The sequence below is a fragment of the Larimichthys crocea genome, chromosome XIII (genome assembly GCF_000972845.2).
Source record: "Larimichthys crocea isolate SSNF chromosome XIII, L_crocea_2.0, whole genome shotgun sequence".
NCBI classification, from domain to species: domain Eukaryota; kingdom Metazoa; phylum Chordata; class Actinopteri; family Sciaenidae; genus Larimichthys; species Larimichthys crocea.
Genome location: NC_040023.1, coordinates 20,278,053 through 20,302,050, shown reverse-complemented (window position 1 = coordinate 20,302,050; position 23,998 = coordinate 20,278,053). Strand labels below are relative to the sequence as shown.

General features: G+C 40.1%; 1 protein-coding gene across 15 annotated transcripts in view; it reads left to right on the top strand.

Moving 5' to 3' along the window:
• The window catches only part of LOC104938545 (focal adhesion kinase 1), a 56,676-nt gene that overhangs the window by 2,618 nt on the left and 30,060 nt on the right, over positions 1-23,998 (top strand). For 10 of the 15 annotated variants that reach the window (XM_027286284.1, XM_019275900.2, XM_019275895.2 and 7 more), the window contains exons 2-16: positions 4,640-4,666; positions 14,792-15,078; positions 15,178-15,344; positions 18,270-18,357; positions 18,617-18,696; positions 18,864-18,926; positions 19,029-19,083; positions 19,477-19,617; positions 19,992-20,069; positions 20,777-20,884; positions 21,524-21,641; positions 21,911-21,941; positions 22,428-22,498; positions 22,900-22,917; positions 23,656-23,712. In XM_027286284.1, the coding sequence (XP_027142085.1) occupies positions 14,836-15,078; positions 15,178-15,344; positions 18,270-18,357; positions 18,617-18,696; positions 18,864-18,926; positions 19,029-19,083; positions 19,477-19,617; positions 19,992-20,069; positions 20,777-20,884; positions 21,524-21,641; positions 21,911-21,941; positions 22,428-22,498; positions 22,900-22,917; positions 23,656-23,712 (1,318 nt within the window). In that variant the 5' untranslated portion in view covers positions 4,640-4,666; positions 14,792-14,835. The remainder of the gene's footprint in view (positions 1-4,639; positions 4,667-14,791; positions 15,079-15,177; positions 15,345-18,269; positions 18,358-18,616; positions 18,697-18,863; positions 18,927-19,028; positions 19,084-19,476; positions 19,618-19,991; positions 20,070-20,776; positions 20,885-21,523; positions 21,642-21,910; positions 21,942-22,427; positions 22,499-22,899; positions 22,918-23,655; positions 23,713-23,998) is intronic. The other 5 variants (XM_019275901.2, XM_019275896.2, XM_027286283.1 and 2 more) reach the window with 1 other exon arrangement.

Here is a 23,998-nt window from a genome sequence, read left to right as displayed (position 1 = left end):
CTACTTAATATACGGTTATCGTCTCTGCTATTCCTACTACCGTCACCACTATGGTTCAGAAAAAGTGCACACCTCAAGAAAAAAGATTGACAGTAGTAATTTATCAACCTGCTTCTTCATTCATTCAGGAGACAGTTTAACTGTAGGTAAGAAAAAACTTTAAATGTATCATCCTCACTGGCTCCTGTTGTGTTTTTTTGTACCCTGACCAACCCCTTGTACATTTACACAAGCAGAAATGATCTATATTTTTAACCCTTGTATATGGCTCTGATTTTATGTCCTGTTGTTACCGCACAGAGAAGCTGCATGAAATCTGATCTTCTTGACTCTTTTGAGGCAGCCCTGCCTGGTCAGAGCCGTACCACAAAGAGTTAAACATCAGATTTCTGTTCTTGTATAAATGCAGCTAAACAACCACAGGCCACAGTGATCAAATGTCGCTTTTCTTGTCCACAGGGCTAAACGTTGGTGTGCAACTGACAACCTCGTAAGAAGAGAGGGTGTTAGTGAACAACTTAAAAAAAAAAGGTCATACTTTAGTGGAACTAAGTAAAAATAGAGAACAGATTTGTTTTCGTTATATAGAGCGTGTTATACTTTACTGACCATAGTAACCTTTTTAAAAAACCTATAGGAATACATGTGTTGTGTGTCTGTAAAAAAATACTATAAAAAACACACACTCCTAATCTATAAAGGATGTTACCTTACTCTGCCTTATGTTGTCAGTTAAGTTGTGCTGTCTCGTGTCTTGCCTCACTTGTGGTTACTTTATTGTGCTGTATTGAATTCCAGCACCGTTCCACCTCCAACACCCACCCTGAGCCCCAGGCCATGTTTTCTGCTATTGCATTAATAGCTAAAGCAAAGATACCTGACAGATTGTGTCATATTGGTCACACCTGTATAGATGAACACATTGTTGGATTTAGTTTATACCCATGTTGGTGTATAAGATTGGGTGTTAGATTACGAATGACATGAAAAATGAACTTATTTAAACCAGCTGAGTTCCTGTTTGTTGGTGCTGTTTTGAGACAGTGACATGCTGTGAAAGTGTGACTGGAAACCTGCTCCTGTTATGTCATCATCAGTCTTCCCCTATTTGCATCCATTGCTCGCTGCTTTGTATAACTTATTCCATGTGGTCAGCACCCTCTGTCAGATACTGTGAAAACACTTTTATTGCAGGAGAATATAAATTTGCTGTTTAGGCAAGACGTATCCTCAAAGTGTTGTTGTATTTTGTAACATCTTGCGTGACATATTTGACACTCCCCTATATTTAACATTACATTTAGGCTGGGCAATATGGAAAAAAAGTCAGCATAGTAATTGCAACATCTGCTTCTAAAATCCATTGCACAACATCTGTTTGGTTATGGAAAATCACACGTCAGGTTGCTGAATTGATATTCATCAGATTGGACTTCATGGTATTGGGAAGTCAAACTGAGAATTAGTGACACATCTGGCTTAGCAATTGTATCATGAGTTAAATTCTGAATGAAATCCCGTTATACAATTTACAATGACAGGTAATGTTTGCTTTGCACAAAGTTGTGATTAGAGCAGCCAGAGGAGAGTGAAGTAGCTGTCTATTTACAGCACGGATAAACACTCAGCAGATTCATTGTAAAATTTTCTCTCATGAAGTTGTTTAAGTATGTCACGCCTCAGGTGTTTTGAAAGTAGAAATAGATACATTAATCCATGCATTTGCCTACAGCTCTGGCTGTGTAAACGGTCATATCACGTTTGTTTGAATATACCCTCTTTTCAAAACATCATTTGCTTTTTCTATATGGCAGAAGACACATTTTTTTTCTAAGTAGCTTACATTAAGAGGAATTGATATGAAATGTACAGCAAAATACCAAAAACCTCAGGTTTCAGCAACAGCAGGATCATTTCATTTTCAGTTCCTGAAAAGAACGTAGAAATGTGAAGCTTCTGTGTGACCCTGGAGAAGTGGTGGATTGGGTCAATATATTTATGAATGTCTGAACCGTAACTTGGAAATAGAGCCATAAAAAAAGTCAAACTATAAAAAGTCAAACTCTATGAATACAGGTTAAAGTGAGTAAATAGGAGGGTGTAAAGGTTTGAGAGTGTATGCTTCAGTGCTGCCTGCTTGTAAAACTGTTCACTTCATAAACCAATAAACTTATCTTAAAGATAATGATTGTACTTGAACAAATGTATCCTTGAATAATATAAAATTGGAAATGAGTGGCTTGGGATTCGATAGCTGGTACCAAGTTCATAAAATAACCGGGTTTGTCAAGTTTCTTTTGAAGAATGAACAGATGTGAGGGACGGTACAAACTTAAAGGATTTCTACTGTGTACTGCTGAGCTCCCTGAACTCCAGAGTGTAGTGCATTATGTCCAAGCATTATTGGCACACAGTGTCCAACAAATTGAGCGTGCAACTTCAGTCGATTGTGTGTCGAAGCTACATGATACTTCTCCTGGGTTATGTACTGTAGCTGGACTTTAAAGGTTAGTACCACACATGTTTCATCTACATATGAAACTGTTTTGGTGACATCAGCACGCATAAATGCCAAATCATATACAGATGTGAAAAAGGATGCTGGTAAAACTAAGACCACTCTCTGTCTTACTTCCCTACCTCTGCAGTAGTCCCGATACTACAATAATGTTTTATAGCTGCTACTTACAATGACAGCTACCTCATTAAAGCTGTAGCAGCTACTGTGGTGACTTTATTCTCCTCTCTGATGTCGCACTCAGTTCTGCGCCACCACTGCTCCGCTGTACTCTCTTCTGACGGGCTTGTCTTTGCAGAGGAGCTGCAAAAGGCTGCTGTTGTTGTTGTTTTCTTGATGGGAATGGAGTTGTGCAATGCCCTTAGCGTGGCGTCAACTGTAGCGTAGCCTCTGTGGTTTGCAGCCAGAGGCAAGAGTTTTCTACTCTGAGTGGGAGAGAGAAAGAAAAAGGCTGAGAGAGCGAGGGGGGAAATGTGATGGAGTAGGAGGGAGAAGCTCTGAGGAGTGTTTATACAAGTGAAAATGGTCCAGGGACAGATGCTTCAACACTGTTAATAACAGGTTCTAGTTTTGGGTCATTAATTGTGGATGTGAAAGTGTAAAGATGGGTCATTTCTGGTAAGAGTGTTGTTTAACCAGAAAAGACAAGTCTCTTCAACAAAATATGCATCAAACTACTACTACTCAAACTACGAACTTCGAACTTCACAAATAGAGATCAAAATGTTTTTTTTTTTACAAATATTTAATTCTTCTTCTCTGGGTGTTTACAGGACTGTTAGCACTAAATTAGTTTTATATTTCAGACTGTGATCACACCGCGGTTTACCAGTGATTAAGTGATACTGCCTTCTTTGAGTGTGCTTTATTTTGCCACTTTTTCAGTCTGACCACACACTACACACTTCAAACCTGCTTAGAACTGGTGTACTCTTAGCACATAGCTACTGCTTAAAAAACATCTTTCATTGGTGTATAGCATGGTTGTATGGAATTGAGACCCGGCGTTTTATCTTACATATAGAGTAAGACAAAGCCTTGGCATCCTAATTGGCACCACGGTCCTTCTTCGTCTCTGTTGCTAAGTAACAGATGTCAGCACAGCTTCACAGTGTTTCATCATATTGCTCATTTCAGTGTTCAATCTCACACGACGGCGTTGTAAAGAGTCAGATTTGAGAGAGAGCGAGTGAGATTTGAGAGTTGAACGAGGACAGTGGGTTAAGTTATAACAGCATGACAGTGCAGATATATTCTGCCAAGTCGTGATTTTCTCCCCGCTCTGACTGTCTGGAATGTAGCTCATATTAAATCCTCCTGATTCATTAGAGCTGCTGCACAGTCACCGGTTGGTCAGTGCTGACATGTAAACCAGTGGACGTGCTTACGGTGATTAGAAATTGACTCCTGTCAGTTGAGTAAACTAAGCACATTGTAATCAGTTGGATTGGACAGTTGGACTTTCCACGTCATGAAAGTCCTCTTTGGTTTCTTCGAGTTGTAGAGCTAAAATTATTTGACTTTGTTTGATTTAACTGAGGATCATTTTTATTAATGGTTATTTATTAGTATATAATTTAATAGCAGTGTTCTTCCGGTGAATGGCTGCATTGCTCAATGATCCTATGATTTGATTTCCTTCTCCGTTTAGCTCTTCTGTCCTGTGATCATAATTCACTCCACGTGTCTTCTTTCCTACCGTTGTCTCTTTACGCTTCTTTATTCTTTTTCTGAACTTGTTTTTCCATATTTCCTAAGTTGAGAGATAAGAGATGCTGATGAAACTGACTTTTAAAACGCAGTAGATCATTAACAGACCAATAAAGTTTATCTGTGCCTATCAAGTGTTTGGTACCTGAAATGAGTGTATCAGTTTCATGGACAGTTGACTGTAGGATGTGCTGAATATGTTTCCGTCGGTCCGGGTCAGGAAGAAACCCCTCATGCTTTTGGCCACAGCACAATTTTACATCTAGTATAGTATCACATCTAATCCTGTTCTCAGGCTCTCATTGATGCAGTGACATAACCCATCACAAGATACTCTGATTGTGAATAATTCGCTGTTATATACACACATTTCTCAAAGTAAAATGATTTTTTTCTCTTTCTCTGTTCCAGATATTTCCAGAATATCATACTATGCTGGTGAGTCCACATTTTTTCTTTTTCAATGCAAGAAAGTATTATTAAACTACCTGTTAACTAGCCGTTTATACTATTTTAAAAGTATGGATACATTACATTCACTACTAGATGATAACTAGTGCAGAGTACCTAACCTTTTCTTTGTGTGTATGAACTTTTGTATCAAACTTGAATTATTAAGGTTTCCTTTGCACAAATATAGTTAATCAAATATCGCTGTGCTTTAGTCAGAATTTGTTGCCGGATGTAATTAATCATATGAATAGAAATGTCTACTGAAAATTACACACACATCCTTTTTAGTGTAATTTTTCAGGATAATTGAGAGATTTATCCGTCTATTTTATTTTTCACAAAGCATGATGTTTTTATGGGCTAGGGTTGCTGTGTCATGAGATTGATAAGGTAAATGAATAATATGAATAATTTCATAAATATAGACGACATTTTATGGCCCTTAGCTCTATATCCGCTCCGTTGCTGTTGCTAGGTAACTGTTGATCCTATAGTTTTCATGGAGGATATTTTATATTTGGAGCTGAGTACTTGTCATTCCTGAAAAGGACAGAAACATAATTTACATTTCTTGACCTTAACTCTGGCAAGTCTCCAGTGGGAGACGTGCTGCCAAAGTTGAGTTTGGGGTTAACTTAGACTTATAATGAGATGATGCTCTCTGACTTTGCTAGAAAGTAACAGCAGCACAGCACGCCGTGTACAGACTGAGTAAACTGAACATCTGTGGCCAATAACAGCCTTGGGAATACTCTTATCCTCAAGACTGCTGATAAGGATCACAAGTTCATTTTAGTGGAGAGCATACTGAACGACAACATACAACCTCTGCAACTTTGTTTGGAGGACTGCAACAATTTTAAATGGTGAAACACAAAGGAAGACAGACCTGAATGTGCCTGAGGCATTTAAGCACCACATGTGGTTTAAAATCTGCTAAATAAATTAAAACTAAGGCAAAAACATTTTCAGAATCGCAGTATGGATCTCTTCAATTTCCAAAAACACAAAGATGGTTTTTATTTTGTGTTGATAATTTCATATTTCTCATTCTGTTATTTCACATGAGGAAGTGCTTAAGGGTGATGCCCGGTCACTTTTTGTTAAAACACTTCACTTTGGTTTATATTATATGTAACCATGACAACCATAGCAATGTCACATCAAAAACCCAATGTAATTTTCGACAGCAATTTGTAACGGCATTGAACAGCGCTGGCAAATGATGTCATCCTGTTGATGTCGGGTCAGAAATGGCTTCTGTGTGTCACTCTGAAGGGCATGAACGCATGTTATCTTTATGTTGGAGGACTTGTTGTTTAGCACAAAGTCTGAAATAATTGAATATATGTCGATATCTTCTGCATGCGTTTGTGTCACAAAATAATCACAATGTGATTGTTGTCAGAGTTTTGCAGCTGGAGTTTTAGCTACAAAGTGTTCATATCATTTTTGTCCTTTGGCACATCCGGGGGATTGAGTGTCAGACTGCTTTACTGCCAATGGAGAGCTTGCATGCTGCAGGAGCAGGTGAAATATGTTTGGGGAGGGGGAGAGACAACAGAGTGTGGGGACAGAGGGCGGTAGAGACCTGCTGAGGGCAGCAAGGAGAGGCAGGCAGGCAGGCAAGCGGACGAGGGGGATGGATAATGAAAAGGAAATACAGAAGGGAACTAGTGTTGTAACGGGTCAAAGAGTGGAATGTATGTCTTCAGAGGCTAAGCTCTAATCCTGGTTAAACTTTGTGTGTGCTGATGTTGGGTTTGTGTGTACATGTGAGGGCCTGTTTATTAAGCTTGGAGTGTTGATTAAGAGTCTGGACTAATTAGCATATTTATAAGTACTAGTCCAATCAGCTTGCCTACTTTCTGCTGCATCAAGTCTCAATTACAGTATCGTTCTTCGTCCTCCTGACTCTTCCTTCTGTACTCTACACACACACACACACACATATATATGTATACGCAGTATAAAGCAGAGCTTTTTCGCAGTGTGGTCACAGCAGCCTATACAGAAAACAAAAGCAGAGGAGAAACACTCAGCTGACATACACACACACTCACTTTGAGCGTTTTGCTCACACACCATCTTTTACTTTGCTGACACACGCACGCAGACGCTTACCTGCTTAGCCACATGCACTCTTGTATACGTACGCCCTCTCTTTGGCTTCCACCCGTACTCTCTCACTCAGTCTCTTTGGTGCACTCATTGCGACTGCTCTGATTACGCTGGATATACAGTGTGTGTGCATGTTTTGCTGCGGCAGTGTGTGCGACGTTGGGAGTGATGTTGCGATCTAGTTGTTCTTCCGCTGCTCCAGAAGAAAGCCTTCAGAAGCCAGACTCAACGACACACAGCTGACTGACTTGGGAACATTTACTGCATCACTTTCTCTCTTTTTTTTTTTATTCAACTTCATTTCACCTACTCTCATCCTGTCCTGCCTGGCTTTGCATCACTTTTTTTTTTTTTTGTTCCTGACTTTTTGCTCCACCTTTCCCTTTAGGTCTCTGTCACTTTATGCCTGTCGCTGACATCAGACACCTGCTTTGACCTGGTTAACTCCTGCAGGCTCTGAGCATTGTGGGAAAGCTTTGGAGGATGTGAGGCTGAGCTTCTCCCTGGGGTTTCTCCGCTTTCTCTCCTCATCCCACACTCTTTATTTCCTTTTCTTTCTCTCTCTAATTCAAATTTTCATTTCAATTCTACCTTTCTTTTTTTCATCATTCTGTTCTTGGGCAACTCATGCTTTAGTCTCTTCCTGCCTCGTCTTTCTTCTTTCTTTGTCTTGTTCTCCATTTTCCCTCCTGCGTCGGTCACTCTCATCCACCTCTCCCTCACTATGCTCCATTTCTCTACTCTTGCCCTACATTTTTGTCTCTTTTTTTACTGATGCCACTGTATCGTTTCTTCTGTCTCTCGTCTGTTTCGCCATCATCCTACGGACAACATTGTGGATTTACAGAACAAAACTACCACCTTTCTTGGAAAATGATACTTCAGTGTAATTATATGTAGTCTTACTTTTCCAGCAAGCGATGTCTGTGTTATTTTGTAACCTGGATGATTGACACAGAGTGCCAAAACCTGTGACTTAAGATTTATGGCTGCAGGGAAGCCGCCTTCTTTGAATTTCACATCAAAGATTGATTAATTGGATCAACTGTGCCGCAGTGAAGACCTGAATTTGATATTTCGTGAGGATTTATTGGACCGCAGGATGCCCTAATGGGTAGAGAAATCATTCACCAACCACAGAAGCCACACTTGAAAGTCTGTTTTGGGAAGCTTACACCCTGCCGAAGTGTCCTCGAGTGACTTACTGAATCCTCTTCATCCACAAGGACTCCATCTCCCTGAAGTGAAGGAACAAATGATGAACTTCCTCATAGGGATCATTACGTATCACATTGCACAATGGTAAATGTATTTTTGCCAGGTTAAAGGTCATGATTGGGCAGATTGATTACTTAGACCTGGACCTCCAAGCCACTCCCTCAAGTCCTGAATAGGACTTTAGGAGAGCAACTCTCAGTCTTGAGATTAGAAGGTTGGATTTCTGAACCAGATACTTCCTGTTTTTATCATCTTTCAATTGTTCTTCGACTGCCAGATAAACTTGGACAGATTCTGGAAGCTGAGCCACTTTGGATGTGAGAATCAGAGACAGTTTTTTATCTCAGTGGTTTTTTTAACGGTGAAAACATTTGGAGCTTTTCTATCAGCTGGACCTGGACAGTAATGATGAGTGTAGTGGCTGCCAGAGGATAGACAGTCACATACCGGTATATTCTCTGTCTCCTGTGGGGATACTTGCTGTGTCATCACATTTTACAGTACAAAGGATATTTGACATCCTCTGTTTCCTTTTACTGGGCTCTTTGCTTTACTGGAGTTACTTACAACCCTGGGACACTATCTTTGATTGATTTTTATGTTTCCTGTGGCTGTCCTGTGAGGCGGCTAAAAGTTGCAGAATGGATATTATCACCCCTGTAACCAATGACAGCGCAGCTACCAGCACAGCAACATTTTTAACTCGCCTGGGGAAACTTTAGGATATTTCTGTTTGTTTTTAATTTACTTATTTAGAATTATATCCGAGGAATATTTCACAGTTGAAAAGCCAGGTTAGGAGCCAGTCCCAGTTCTAGTCTCTATGCTGTTTTTGGGCCCCAGCAGTTTTGTCTGGGCCCTCTGGCCAGACCTTAAACAGCCCCCCCTGCAAAACAAATGGAAAACAGCGGCTGCATCCCTCTCTGCTGGAGCAAGGGGGCCTGCATCTATGCACAGCACCCCTTACCAAGTATGTACTAATGTACTGTGTATCAGAACACACCACATACAAACTGAATGCACATGTGTGTCCTGACAAATACAGCGTGTAGTTGGATATGTTTAGTGTCAGTGCTGAATTTAGCTAAAGCCTTATGATTCACGACTACATAGTCTTAGATCCACATCATAGTTTATCAGATATAAACAATGACAGTGCACTTTTCTCTTCTTTGATATCCTTATTTACAATGAAATACATGTCAGTGCTTTCTCATAAATCACCTGCTTGTTTACCACCTCTCACTGCGTTTGGAAGCATCTTCTCTCTGCTCTGTTAAACATTCAGTATTTCCTCAAGCTAGAGATCTATTTTTTCAGCTGAATTAGACAGATTTCTGTATTTCAGATCCCTCTGGTCTGTAATATTATCACATTGTGTTACAAGACACATTTTATCCTCATGAGCAGTTCTGTGAGCTCTTGTGGCCGATGGAGTATGAAAGAAAAGTCAACAAAGGCACAAAGAAATGCAGCTGGACCAGCTGTCAGTCACTGGAATAAACTTTGTTTTGATTTTTTCAGCAGGTCCATCAATGAATGACTTATTTTTTATTGTTTTATTTTACTGCACGTGATTTGATTTAATGGGACAGTGTGAATTTGAATCTTTTGCCTTGGTTCAAGCTTTTATCTGGAAAATGGGAAACTGTTCGAGGTTGTGAATCGTTATCAGTTCGTTTGCCATTTGTGTTATAGTTGTACTGTGCTGCAGTTAGAGCGTGTGGGGAGATGGTGGTTATAAGTTACCGTGGTAGCTCTGATGTCATTGGAACAGCTCAGAACACACACAACCACACACACACACTCTTAATGCTGGTCCTGTGGGGTTTTTTTCTCTAGTCTGCACACCACAGAAAAACTATTACTATTATTTATATGGAAATGACATTTAGACCAGTCCCATATAGACTTGGAGCTTTTCCCTCTCTGTCCCCTGGTATAGATAATGCGCATCCTTGGCAGAAGACGGAAGAGAGGGTGTAGTAGTGCGTGGGGGAGGGGGGAGGGCAGAGGAAATTGTTTGAGGATGAGAGAAAGATGAGAGGGAGGAAGGAAGAGAGGTGGTTCAATAGGACAGGGGGATCAAATGGAGATGTGAAAGCAGGAACTCAAAGGCCTGTGAGCATGTGAGATGAGCAACGGGAAGATTAAGAGAGAGGGAGAAGAAAAGAGTTGCAGATGAAGAGGGTGAGGATGGAGAGCGAAGGATACAAGAGATTTGGCTGAAAGGCAAAGGAAAAGATGAAGACTTTGGAAAGAAAGGCATAAGGACAGGGATAAAAGTGAAAAATGAACAACTGAGGAAAATGGGCAGAGAAAAGGATGGTGAAAAAAAAGAAAGAAAGAAAGAAAGAAAGGCTAGGCTCCCCCAGGATTGTGCTAACCCCAGTAACCCAGATACCAGTTAGACGATGAGTTAAACCGTCCTTCTGCTGCTGTGACGGGACAGAGCTCAACTGCAGCCTACTGTGGTTTAACAGGCTGAGTGTCAGTCACTGGAGCCCCACTGAGAGAGGGGGTGGTGGGCCTGACAGCTGCCTGCTCCCCTCCTGGCTGCCTGCATGGCCTAGTTGATTTGATTTCTCTCTTTTTGGGTGTGTGAGGGCATGCATGTGGGGATTTAGTGCAGTTATGTTGAGTGGAAATTGGTGCAGGGAGAAATGGTTTCATTTGTCTGCGCTGTTGTTGCACTTATTTAAAACAGTAATTTATGTACTATGAGATCCATATTTTGTAGTGCCCCAAATCTGAATCTGCAATCTATAAAGCCAGGTAACTATGGGGATAGCCTTTTGCAATATAAAGGCTTTTATGATCATATGCATATTAATTGTTTGTTTTTGATAGCAGAATGCGAAACAATCCCGCCAACCAGGTGTCAGACCTTAGCATGCTGAATAATCTAAAAAACTGAAAAATATTTGATGGCAGAAACTCTTGATTTGAACCACAAAAATGCTTAGGACAATGGCTTTATGTCAGCCATGTCAGTTGTATCTATTTGTAACAATTTCAGATCAGACATAACATAACCTCGAACCTCTAAATAAATAACTTAAATTCACAATCATTCACCTCAAATATTTGCTCCGCCTAACCCCTTCTACATTGCATAAATTCAGTCACATGAGACAGTGGCTATGTTCAGTAGTAAATGCTACTGAAAAACTCCCGTTCCCAGTTATGTGTGATGTATTTACAGCATAAAGTAGATATGCATGCAACAAGGGAAATGTAGGAATGCCTACTTCTCTAATAGGATTTCATCAAGCTGTATTTAGGTACTTTGTAACGTGTGTTTTGTGTCACTACTGTGTTTTGTGCCAGTGTGTGCAGCGGTGCGTTACAATGTTTTAGCGCTTAATATCTAATCTGATTAGTGAGTGAGTGAGCGAGCAGCAGCAGCAGCAGATGGCTGACTGGTTTGTGACTGTATGGCTCCTCTGGTGCGAGTGTTTCTATTTAAAAAAAAAAAAAGAGTTTCAGTCAAAATAATGTCCCCAATACATTTTTTATTGTGCCCCTTTTGAGACGAGGCATGAAGGCTGGATATAAACAGCTGTTATAAGAACTGGAGGTACTTATGGTATTTATTTATTTATTTTTTATAAATCAATCGTTTATCAAAGAAACCCCCCAAAAACATGATCCATAACAGAGCAAGGACATGATGCTATGTCAATAATAACATAGTCAGTGTGTAGTATACATTTTTCATAGTTCAAACCTCTTTCCCCTTGCACCACAAATGCACCACTAAACCTCATTAAGACTGTTCAAAAACTAAAACAAGAGCATGATAATATGACGTGTAGTAGAAGAATTACACCGTTTTTGGAAGCTTTAAACCTCTGCATCCATCAAAGTAACAGAGGAGTCACTATAAATAATTTCCACTCCAAAACCTCACTTATATGTTCATTTTGTGCCGTATAATATTACAAGTTGTACCTTTTTAATGTGTTCATCATTTAATCCTTATCAGTTAGACAGGGTCTTTGGTTATTAACAAGGCAGCTGGTATTTTAATGAGATGCTATAGTGGAATTATGGCAACAGGACACTCTTTAGGGATTGTAACAAGCCATCTAATAATCCAGCAGATTTATAGCCACAGCGGTATCATTTTAATTGGATGATGATACTAATACTGTAAGACGGACATTTGCTATCTGATCTTCATTAATCTGTTGTATTAAAGCCTCGAGGATCTGTTGAGTGTGTGGAGATGACACACCTACAGTATGAGTTCACTTTTAATAACAGTACACACTTCTTCATCTGCTGAACCAAAGATTACTCACTATCTGCCTCCACTCCTTTCAGAATACACCTTGTTATTTTAGTTAATATCTAACAAATCTCCACTTTGCTGTTTCTTAAACTGCAAAGGGAAAAAAAGTTAAATATTATAATAGGACCTAGTATAGCATGATATAAACTTAGACTTGTACTGGACATACATGAAATGGTGCTGAAAATGTACATTTCTATTAAAAATTAGAGATTTGGACATTTTCTGTTTTCTAGCCCTTTCACAGGTGAGTAAAATAGACAATTTCCGGCAGGTTATATGCAAAAGATGAAAACAAATCAATCCAATTCAATTCTCGGAGAAATATCTGATTTACAAAACAACCTAACAATACATCTAAAAAGCACATATACATGTCAACTGAAGATAAAGAAGAATTGCTATAATAGATTTATTTGTAGAAAAACAAATCAATAGTAGATAAAAGGTGACTTAATACCAAGGAAAGTGTAATGATATGGACTAATAAAGACTCGTGCAATGCCTCCGGGTAGACACACACATTCAGAGTTTTACACACACACTATCGATACAGCAAGTTCTTAAAAGAGAGTGCTGACTCAAGTTATCAGATACATAATGTCCTCCTTTACACTTCTGTTGCAGTCACTGTGCACTCACACACACACACACACACACACACACACACACACACACACACACACACACACACACACACGTATTTCACTTTGGAGAAGTCTTTGAAGAGGCAACTGTAGGTCAAGCTGGTGAAAGTGCTGAAACAACTTTCCCTTGATCAGTCTCCATATTTCTGTCTTTATGCTTCTTTCTTGCTTTTTCATCAGTATGAAGTGATCTGACTGACCTGAACATACTGCAAAATATGCTGAATGTAGTGATGTGATGTTAAGAGTAGTGATTTTTCTGCTTGCTGCAGGTGTGTTTAGTACAGTAATGAAGCAACCTGGGCTGTAACAGAAACTGAAAACACAGTCTGTCAGTTGGATTTATTGTCTTCATATTTAATTAATTAAATTAGTCATCCAATTGAAATAATCAGATCTTTGAGCCACCAATAATCAGGTAGATGATGATGCAGATCAAAGTATTTAGTTCCGTAATACTGGAAATGAGCCATGAAATTGATCAGTCAATCGGATTTCGTTTACTTGCGTCTCTTTTGTCACCGCGCGATGCCGGAATTCAGCTAAAACCGGTTGTTGTGGAGGTGATGACTCAACAAAACCTACAGGGATAACTAGGAAGTGACAACATGACACAGTGTGTGTCTCGCACAAAGACAAGATGTGTGAAGCTGCAGTAGAGAGGTGGGGGTAAAGACCCAACCTCAAAGAGGGTAAATAGGTGAGGGGGTGACTCGGAGACTAAAAAGCAAGAATCTGTGGAAGTGGATGGTTTGTGGTGTTGTTGCTTGCCGCTGATAGATTACCACGCTTGCTATGTAAGGCTCTGCTGTATGGATATCATTACTGCCTCATACTGTGGTAATAGAGTCAATATAAAGCAAGCTGCGTCCTGTGATTCTGTCGGTTTTTCTGTAAGCTCATCATTAAGAAAATATCAGTAAGAATTCATCCTGTGTTTAGACTACAACCCACCCACAGCCACTACTACTGAACAGCAGAACAATTTACTAATCCTCCCACAGCACACCGGAGTGTGTCAAGTCAGATTTTTCAGAACCACCAGATTGGAAACTGCAGCCGAGCAGCCGTTTGCTGTTAAACCCAGTTCTTAACAAGACTGACTGCTGGTTGAAATTTATGTATTTAAATTCATCTGATTTATGTTGAGCTGTGAGTCCATTAGGTCCTTCTAAAAAGACCTTGTGTCAGTCTTTTGCTGGTTTATACCGACTGAATAATCGACTGGTTGTTGCTTTACTTCAACACATAATCCCTCCTTGTCACTCAAACACAAGCTCAATCATTGGCATGTGTAGATAAAACTGTGCATGTGTGCGTAGACACAAACATTTCCCTGCTCTCTCTCTCTCTCTAATTATTTGTAGCTGTGTTATCAGAGTTGTATTATCTCTCCTCCACTTAGATTTGTTCTGCGTGAATTCCCTTTTATGTTTTCATGATTATTAATGTAACCTGTGTTTATGTCACAACAAACAGAGTGCTTAACTTGTTTGCCCACCAGTGAAATTTTACCATCCACTTAGTGGATTGTTTTTTGTTTTTTTTGGCTGGTTGGTGAAATAAATCTACCGGCAACTTACATATTTTACCAGCATTTGGCTGATGCAAATTTTGCTCCCTGATGGCAAATGTGTAAAGTGCAGAATGAACCACTGATGATGACTGAGAGGTTATCTGAGTTGGTGTTTGTACTGTCTTAGCTATTCTTTCTGCTGTGTTTTAAGATTTGATGATTTATTTCCAGTGAGGATACAAATTACTGGTCAACTATTTTTGACCTCTCTGTTTGTCTTTGTTTGTTTGTTTTTTTGTTTGTTTTTTCAGAATATGACGCCCAGTTAGCCCCAGCAGGAGCATCTGAGTCAGGCATGGCATCATCTTCCTACTTGGAACCCAACCACAATCACTCCTCAGCGGGTGGTTGTGGGGTTAAATCCCGTTCTGGGATTCCTGGTGGTACTGGTGTTGGTACCAGCGCCTCTGCCGGAGGTCTAGAGCGGCCCCCGGGCTCTATGGACCGGGTTCTGAAGATCTTTCATTATTTTGAGACAAACAGTGAACCATGCACCTGGGCTAGTAATATCAGGCACGGAGATGCTACAGATGTCAGGGTAAGACACACACACACACACACACACACACTCACACATATCTTGCCTTTCTAGCCCTCCAATGTCTCACCTTTTCTTTGTTCATCCTTCCACTAACAGGGTGTTATCCAGAAGATAGCAGAGATCCACAAATTGCGCTGTGTGTCCTCACTGGGCCTCCGTCTGACCCATCTGCACTCTGATGCACTCCACTGGTTACACCCCGATTTGGGCGTGTCTCACGTCAGAGAGAAATATGAGAAACAGCACCCCCAGGAGGAATGGAGGTAGAATTACAACAACATTCAGTGTTTCACCCTCATTGTGTGCTCCCACATCCTCATGTCTTCCCCTGTTACACTTTTTCTATAAGATGTGTTAGAGAGTAATGTTTATTTATGAACAAGACACGCTCACAATGAGATCAGTGAGCAGAGACCATCAGTACTCACTTCTGGCTGACGGTGCTTATTTCTGTAGTTTGTGTAGCTGCGCGTGGATACTTCTGACAACGTGTAAATAGATAACTTTTTTGCTTATCTTATGATGTCAAAGTAAATGTTGTATTGCTCAGTATAATTGCTGTAGATAATAATAATGACACCATTCACTTTTATATTGGTTCCCCATAAGCCTCACTTTTACTATCTAATGCTGTCAGCCACAGGGTATAACATTTCCTCAGAAAATGCATGCTCAGTTCACAAGATTTATATATAAACTAAATGAATGAACAAACAAATGCTTTATCTCCTAATATTACTCCCCCCTCCACTCTGACACCAACACCTGCTGCAGTTCCTAGTTGTGTTATTTAGACTCTAACTACAATGCAACAACGTTTGCCTGTGACAGTTTCAATTTACCTCTTCAGTGAACATGCTTCTTTCTTCTCTCTCATTTTCAAAGTGCTGTTGATCATTTCTTCATGGTGCTGGGCTCTGAGAGAGCAATCTGGTCTTTGCAACAGTGGCACAAACAATAATTCCTCTTGGAAATGGACGGGGGGTGGAAGGGTTTATCTGTTTCTACTTAAATGTTGTGCTAATATCAAACAGCTGGCCAAATAACATAACATTACTCTATTCTCTCCAGAGGAGGACAAGAGGCTGATCTTTGAGACTGATTAGACCGAAGAAGCAACATTTGTTTAAGCTTTAAATCTGCCAACCAAGAGCATTTTATTAAGTCTGCTTTACAAACTACAGCTACAGTACATTTGATCCCAGTGAAATCATTTTATGCGCAATAAACCAAGAAACATACTTACTGAACTACTGGATGGAAGCAGTAAAAAATATTACAGTCCAGTATTTAATATTGAGTTGCTCTCTTTTGGTGCCTGTGTTGTTTGTCCTAATATAATGTGTTTCCTTAATTATCTAATCTCTCAACTGTGAATACGGAGGAGTTATTACCAAAGTGAATAAAAGGTTTATGGTCGGGGCGCCAGTAAGCTCACCTGATAGTGTGTGTGTCCCATGTACAAAGGCCTAGTCCTTGCCGCAGCCGCCCAGGGTTTGAATCCGACTTGTGGCCCCTTTTTTATATATAGCCTTTTTTTTCTTGTTTACAATGAGTTTTTTGTTGCCCATTATTAAACTATAATCTATAGAGACTCATTCTTGTTTGATGCTGTAGAATATTATGCTATGAGGGATGGTCTGCTCTGTTTGATCAAAGTATTTATTATATTTAACTTTGAAAGCAGCTCTGACCACTTTCAACCCACGCTCAAACTGGGCTGGCGCTTAGCCATCTGCACTTCAGATTGTAACGGCTCTCCTTTTATTCCAAACCATTGTCCTGCAGTTGATTTGTTGCAGCCAAAAATCAGTAAAATTGAAATGATTTTGCCAGTTGTTGCGGCTCTGCGTCACAGGGCGGCAGAGATGCAAGCCCACAGGAGCTTCTGCCACCGCCAAGCTATTGTTAGAACAGCAGAAGTAGCCCAGGGGATGAACTGACTATCTCACTCCCTCGCGTGCTTTCTCTCATCCTGTCTCATGTGCTCGCAGTCGTCCTTTTTCACTTTGATCTTTCTCTCCATCCTTCCTTCTCTCATCTCTCACATCTGTTTTCTTTCTTATACATCCCTCTCTTTTCTCTCAAACACACATCCTTTTTTCTCTTCTCACACTCACGCTTTTTGGCCCATTCATTATAGAATAAGGATGTTTTATTCATTTTGTCTTTGATTTCTTTTGTTAACAAACTACAGGCCTGTAGCATCACATCAGCTTGAAGCTCACTGCTCTCCTAACCCATTTCTACCTCACTGTAGTCACTGCAATATGTCAGTCATAAAGTAATATGTCACGATAAACAGTGATGGCCCATCTGGGTACTTCTGTGACACAGTTAACTGTCAAGTGCAACAGCAGGAATCTCATTATGCTTTACAGCATTACAAGGTTATCACTCACAGTAAGTTCACTGTCAGCAAAAGATGAAATCACGTCTTACTGTGCCACCAAAAAGTAATACAGTGAGTAAAAAAGGCATCTTCCAACTTCAAGACTAGGTTTCAAGCCACACTGCTAAGGTGACTTTGTGCACAATATAAAATCTACTGCCCCATGGGTGCTATTATGTGTCTAATGTGTGGTTTAACCTCCCTCTGTAAGTAGAACAAGAGGAAATAGTGCAAGAATTAGGCACAAGAAACAACTTGTTTTATAGCTCCAAACATCGTCAACATACCTGCATGTAGTAGATATGTGTCATTAAAGCCTTTTGATTAGCTACAACGCATACCTATATATTATATCTATGGCTATTTTTCCATTATCGCTAAAATATATTTTCTAATCAGGATCATGTGCTCTACCTAAATTGTGAATTGTACAGCAACATATTCAGATCAACTTACATGACTATGTGTGGTATTCAAGTATTTGACGTTCAGATGCACAAATATTTGAACTGTGGTTGTTTTGAAATTCTCAAGCCTTTTTTTTATTTCCAAGAGAAAAACAGATCTGTTTTTTTCTAGTTTTTCTCCAGCATATTTTAAACTGTGTCAGAGTGATGGCTCTAAAATGTATTAAGGTCTATGTGTGCGTCAGCTTGTATATATGAGTAAGCATACTGCTCCTGCCCTTATGCCTCTGACAGACTCTGATTTTAAAAGCTACAAGTTATTGTGTTCTCTGTGTGTGTACATGTACTGACTGTGTTGTTATTATGCAAATTGTCTCTGTCATTCTCAGGTATGAGTTGCGGATGCGGTACCTTCCCAAAGGTTACCTCAGCCATTTTTCTGAAGACAAACCTTCTCTCAACTACCTCTATCACCAGGTGAGGCAACAAAAGCAGGACATAGAAAGGTGTGGAATAACAACTATATAGTATATCTATCATTTTTTGATCTTCCCTTCACTTTTTTTAGCTCTACCAAAGCAGACACACCTCGAAACAGATAAATAAAACATCTAACTTATACGCTTCTCTCTGCTCTTCTATGGGACTATTGTATACGACTGCACATTTTACATAGTTTAACTTTAAAGCTCCTTTACAGCAGTACTGTTGTAAAAAGATTTGTGCTGTCTTTCAGGTCAAGAGTGACTACATGCAACATATAGCTGATCAGGTGGATCAAGATGTTGCTTTAAAACTGGGCTGTTTGGAAATTAGGTGAGAAAAACGCATATATTAGTCCTTAAGCCACAGCAACAGTCTCAAACAGGTTCTTGACAATTAGGTATTGCTTATATCAGAGAATTGTCCAAGCACATCCAGAAATGAACATTCAATACAGTGTCCACAGTGCCTGTGTCTCATTTTCTCTGTGAATTCTGCAGGAGGTTCTTCAGAGAGATGCCAGGAAACGCGCTGGATAAGAAATCTAATTATGAACTACTAGAGTAAGATTGGTTGGATTTGGTCCACACTGGAAACCATATTACCTTAAATGTACTCATTTCAACTGTTCAAAGATGTAATGTGATGTGTTTGTTTGTTCTTAGGAAAGATGTTGGTTTGAGAAGGTTTTTCCCCAAAAGCCTGTTGGACTCGCTCAAGGTAAACCCTAAACCACTGTTCATGTAGAAACACTAACAGGTCTGATGGGCTGGCTCTTCCATGTACGTTTCTTTGCCAAATAATAGACGTGACATTGGCAGACATTTCTTTGGGAATCGTAGTCCCACTTCAGTCAGTCAGCTGGATGAGGTAATGGCTGCTTGAGCGAGTGAGCGGCTGACTGGCAGGGAGACCAGCTTGATGACTGAATGGATATCTGGCTTAATGTCTGATAATCTGATTGTCTGAAATTAAGTTAAACCTCCTGTTGTCACTCACAGTGTGCCTCATCAGTTGTGTCTTGTGCTTTTTTGGCTTTAAACCAACTTTCTTCCACAAATACTTAATCCTTGAAAATGTTGCTTCTCCCTCTCCCCCCCTCCTCTCTATCAGGCAAAGACTCTTCGTAAGCAGATCCAGCAGACCTTTAAACAGTTTGCTAACCTCAATGATGAGCAGAGCATCCACAAGTTCTTTGAGATACTCTCTCCCATCTACCGCTTCGACAAGGAGTGCTTCAAATGTGCTTTGGGGGTAGGACAACACTCAATTCATAAAGACAAAAAAGTCTATTCATACCTGAAAAAGCTAGGGGTGTGGGGCTTTGAGCCTATTTAGCATGCTCCTGATAGGAGAAAACATGAAAACATGTAAAGTGCAGTGTCATCTTTAACTGCTAGAACAATACAAGGTGAGGCTGGCAATTGAAGTTTTATATATTGCAGTATATTGTTGTTATTATACTCTTCTGTACAACTTAAATAATGCAAACCTTCCTCTGTCTCTTTGTCCCATCAATATTACATTTCTACTATACTACGTTACTATGTTTAGTTAATAAAGCAGAGGGTGTGATGAAATATGATGTCTATTTTAATGGTGTCCTCTCTCTCTCTCTGCCTCTCTAGTCTAGTTGGGTTATATCAGTAGAGTTAGCTATTGGACCAGAGGAAGGAATCAGCTACCTCACAGATAAAGGCTCAACGGTGAGTGATGCACATAGACAGCTCCTCTTGCAAGGTCTAACCAGTCTTCAGTGAAAATGTTTCACAGTTTCAAAAATGATCAAGGACAGTTTTTTTTTGTAAGCTTTCAACACCACTGTTTACTGCGTCACTTTTAACTGGAAGGTCAGAGTGGTAATACACCATACTGCCCTCTACTGGTGTGCCTCTCTGGTAAACAGATTTTCTCACTTACTCAATTTTTTGCAGTTAATGAGCTACAAAAAGCCACATGTGTGATAAGCAGGTGATGTAAGGAGAGCTACACAGCTGCTTGCTGCAGAAAACAACTCAGAAAACAGGACACAGCTTTACATTCATAAGTCCACTGCTTAAATTGAGTTATTGTGTTTCAAATTAATGAGGACAGACTGGCTGTCAAAATGTCAGCCATTAATTTAATAAGTTGATTGTTGCGTGAAAATGAAATAGCACTTGTCCTGTTTGGCCTTCATAAACACATTAAGATTCACTCTTGATGACGTCCTTCGAGTGCTCAGTGTTAAAAGACACTGTCATTACTGTGGTTGGCACTGTGTAATAATAGAAATACATGACTGACTGGTGACTGGTGACTAATAATGTACAGTTATTTGAAAAGATTTCCATTGCATCTGCAGGGCATCTGCGTGTGCAGTATGTGATACGTGATTATAAATATTTCGATGTATCTGTCTTTGTCTCTGCAGCCTACACACTTAGCTAACTTTAACCAGGTTCAGTCCATCCAGTACTCTGCTTTGGAGGAGAAGGACAGGAAAGGCATGCTGCAGCTCAACGTAGCGGGAGCTCCAGAGGTGAAAAGACACACACACACACACACACACACACAGACCTTGCACACTATTCAATTGTATGTTTTTTTCTTTATAAAAACATTGCATTGCATTTTAAGCTGAACATCAGTACCTACGTTCTCGTCCAAAATGCATGTTTTTCAAAGATATTAGGCACACATTATTTCATCCAGGTAGCAGAGATGTACATTTACAAACATGGGATAGCTTCTGCTTCTTAAATGTTATATTTAAAGGTGTAGTAACACACAATCTGCAGGAAAAGAACAGGAAATGGTATAGGGAAAGAGGGGAAGAGCACATGGAAGGGTGAAGGCGGATGTTGCCATCTGCACTTGAGTGTCAGCGTGAGTGTGTTTGACGAGAGTGGGTGTATGTTCGCAGCAGGCCTCACTAGTGGAAAAGCTTGTGTGCATCAGTGCTAGAGTATCTGTGTGTGTGTGTGTGTGTGTGTGTGTGTGTGTGTGTGTGTGTGTGTGTGTGTGTGTGTGTGTGTGTGTGTGTGGTAGACTGTGTGTACATGTGCACTGGTAGTAGACGTTATCGCTAATAAAGCTCTCATTGTGTCACTGTGAAGCTACTCTCTGTCTCTTGTACTAATGCGTGTGTGTGTCTGTGTGTGTGTGTGCGTGTGTGTAGCCCCTCACAGTCACCACGGCATCGCTGACTACAGCAGAAAACATGGCTGACTTGATTGACGGCTACTGTCGACTCGTCTCCTCAGCTACTCACTCGTTCATTGTCAGAGTCCACAAAGGTAGGGCACGCAACTACTCTTACATTTATTCTGTGTTTGTTATACACCCAAATATCATGTTTGGGGGTGTTGTAGCTAAGCGATGATTGTGATTATAATCAACTTTTACTATGAATATTACTCTAGCTTTAAGCTCTGTCACTTACAAGCTGGTGTTTAGCTAGTCTTTTCTAAAAATACCTATGGATTCAAAGAAATGGTTACAGCCCTGTAGCTTTAACTTGAGAACACTTCTGCATCTAAATCATGTGTTAATTTTGTCTCTGCAGAAGGGGACCGAGCTCTGCCTTCCATCCCAAAGTAAGTCTACAGATGTATTTTTGTCTCGTAGTTGCTTTATCAAGTAAAAACATGATGTCATTTTTGTGTGATGTACATAAAAGAGGTATAGTCAAGGGAAAGAGGTGATGCATTGTTGTCTTAAGCAGCTGTTATTTAGTTGTTTCAGTTCTGCTTCAGAATTTATTTTAAGGGAATTTGAACAGGGATTTAAAAGGTAAACGCTGACAACCAAAAGCTGCTTTCATCCTATGCTGACAGTAGTGTTTTTTCAGTCCACAACTCGACTCCAGAGTAGCATCTCAATCTTGATGATAAAATTTAAAGCCCTTGAATTGCCCATAAATTTAGACACCCTTTTATGTTTTTAATTTAAACTATTTGGTTGTGGAAGGATCCTCCATTCCCCTGGTTGCACTGCTATCTACATAGCTGCTACTGGAAACTCATTCGGGACACTGGTTTGCGGTCATAAAGCCAAAAATGATTTTCTGATCTCCTCTTCAGAGTTTCAAATCATGAGAGGCGGATGGAAAAACGGATGGACGGAGTACGGACCAGAGCTGTTTGTGTCTCAGGTATAAATCCCATTCTCGCTTTCTCCTTGCGTGTTCTACCATGTTAATATCGCTGCCTGTCTGCTGCGCTAAATGTCACGAACGACAGTGACTGCTAAGAGTTAGATAAAGGGCTCATAGATATGTGTGCATACCCTGTTCCCCCTATAAAGCCTCATCTGTGTGTGCAGTGAAGAGTCCTTGTCTCGCCAGATGTCCCCATGGAGAGCTTTAGTCACACTCACTCTGCCCTGACTGTCTACTGACCTCTGACTAACTTGCACGGAATTAAATGAGAATTACCTTGAATATAACGTGAATCAATAATTTCTGTGACCTTATTTGTTCTAACAGTGAAACTAATGTCCTCTCCCTTTCTTTCCCACTCTGTGTGTGTTTCCTGCCGCATGTGGCTTCTGCAGGTCACACTAGTGGCGATGGTAAACAACATTCTTTCTATTAGCCGTCTTAAATTAGTAACTCAGTGGAATTCCTGCTCCGTGTCTACATTTAGCAATAATGTATGTGTGTGTGTATTTTCTCTCTCTGTGTCTGCCTCTAACAGTTTCATCCTTCCAGTCTTATCCATGACTCAACCTGTTTTTCTGTGGAAAGAACAAACCTTTCCATCCCTCCCCTTTCCTCTCCTTTGTGTGTCTCCCTCTCTGTTGCACTCCTCTGTCCTACATTCCTCATGTGCAGCTGTTTTATAGTACATGAAAATTTAAATTGTCGTGCATGTGTTTGGGAACGGGTATGGTGACGGTCTTTTGGAAAGGTACATCTGTCTTGTGTTTATGTTGCAGTTGGCATTTTCAGTTGTCCTTTTTTGTCTTTGAAGATGTGTTCAACTTCTTTAGTTGAATGCAGAGATTTGATTTGTTTGTTATTTTCATAGTGGTTTATCTGGGTTTTTAAAAAAAAGGTATAATCTCAACATTTCTTTAAAATCCAGATTATACAAATCATTTTGTATAAATAGCAGGATTTTCAGTTCTTGTCATGTCAAAGATGCTAACCTTTTAAGTCATTTGAATTCTGTCCAAGGGGGCTCCATTTGTTATATCAAAGTGGAGTTTTAGATGCGAGCTTGTTGTCAGCTCTTTCTCTTTTATCTGTCTTTTGTGTGTCAGTGAGGCGTAATCTTTCTTGGCTCCTTTTCCCTCCCTACTTTGCAGAAACTGACGACTATGCTGAGATCATAGATGAGGAGGACACGTATACCATGCCTTCAAGTAAGTAGACACACTTTTGCACATCAACATTGCAGGCAGCTAATGTGACACGTGGAGGGACGAGGTTCTTTATGCACCTGTGTGTGTGCTCAGTGTAGCATACTGAGTCTACAAACGCTGGTGGGGTGACGGAGTGAGGCTTAAAGGTCTTTAGGAGACATGACTGTGTGTGCAGTGGTACTGCAAGTTATTTTTGTGTGCCTCTGTTCGTGTTCAGTTGGTTTGAGATCAGAGACTGTAATTTTAAAATGTTTGACTTTGAGCAAAACTGTCTTGGTCTTATCAT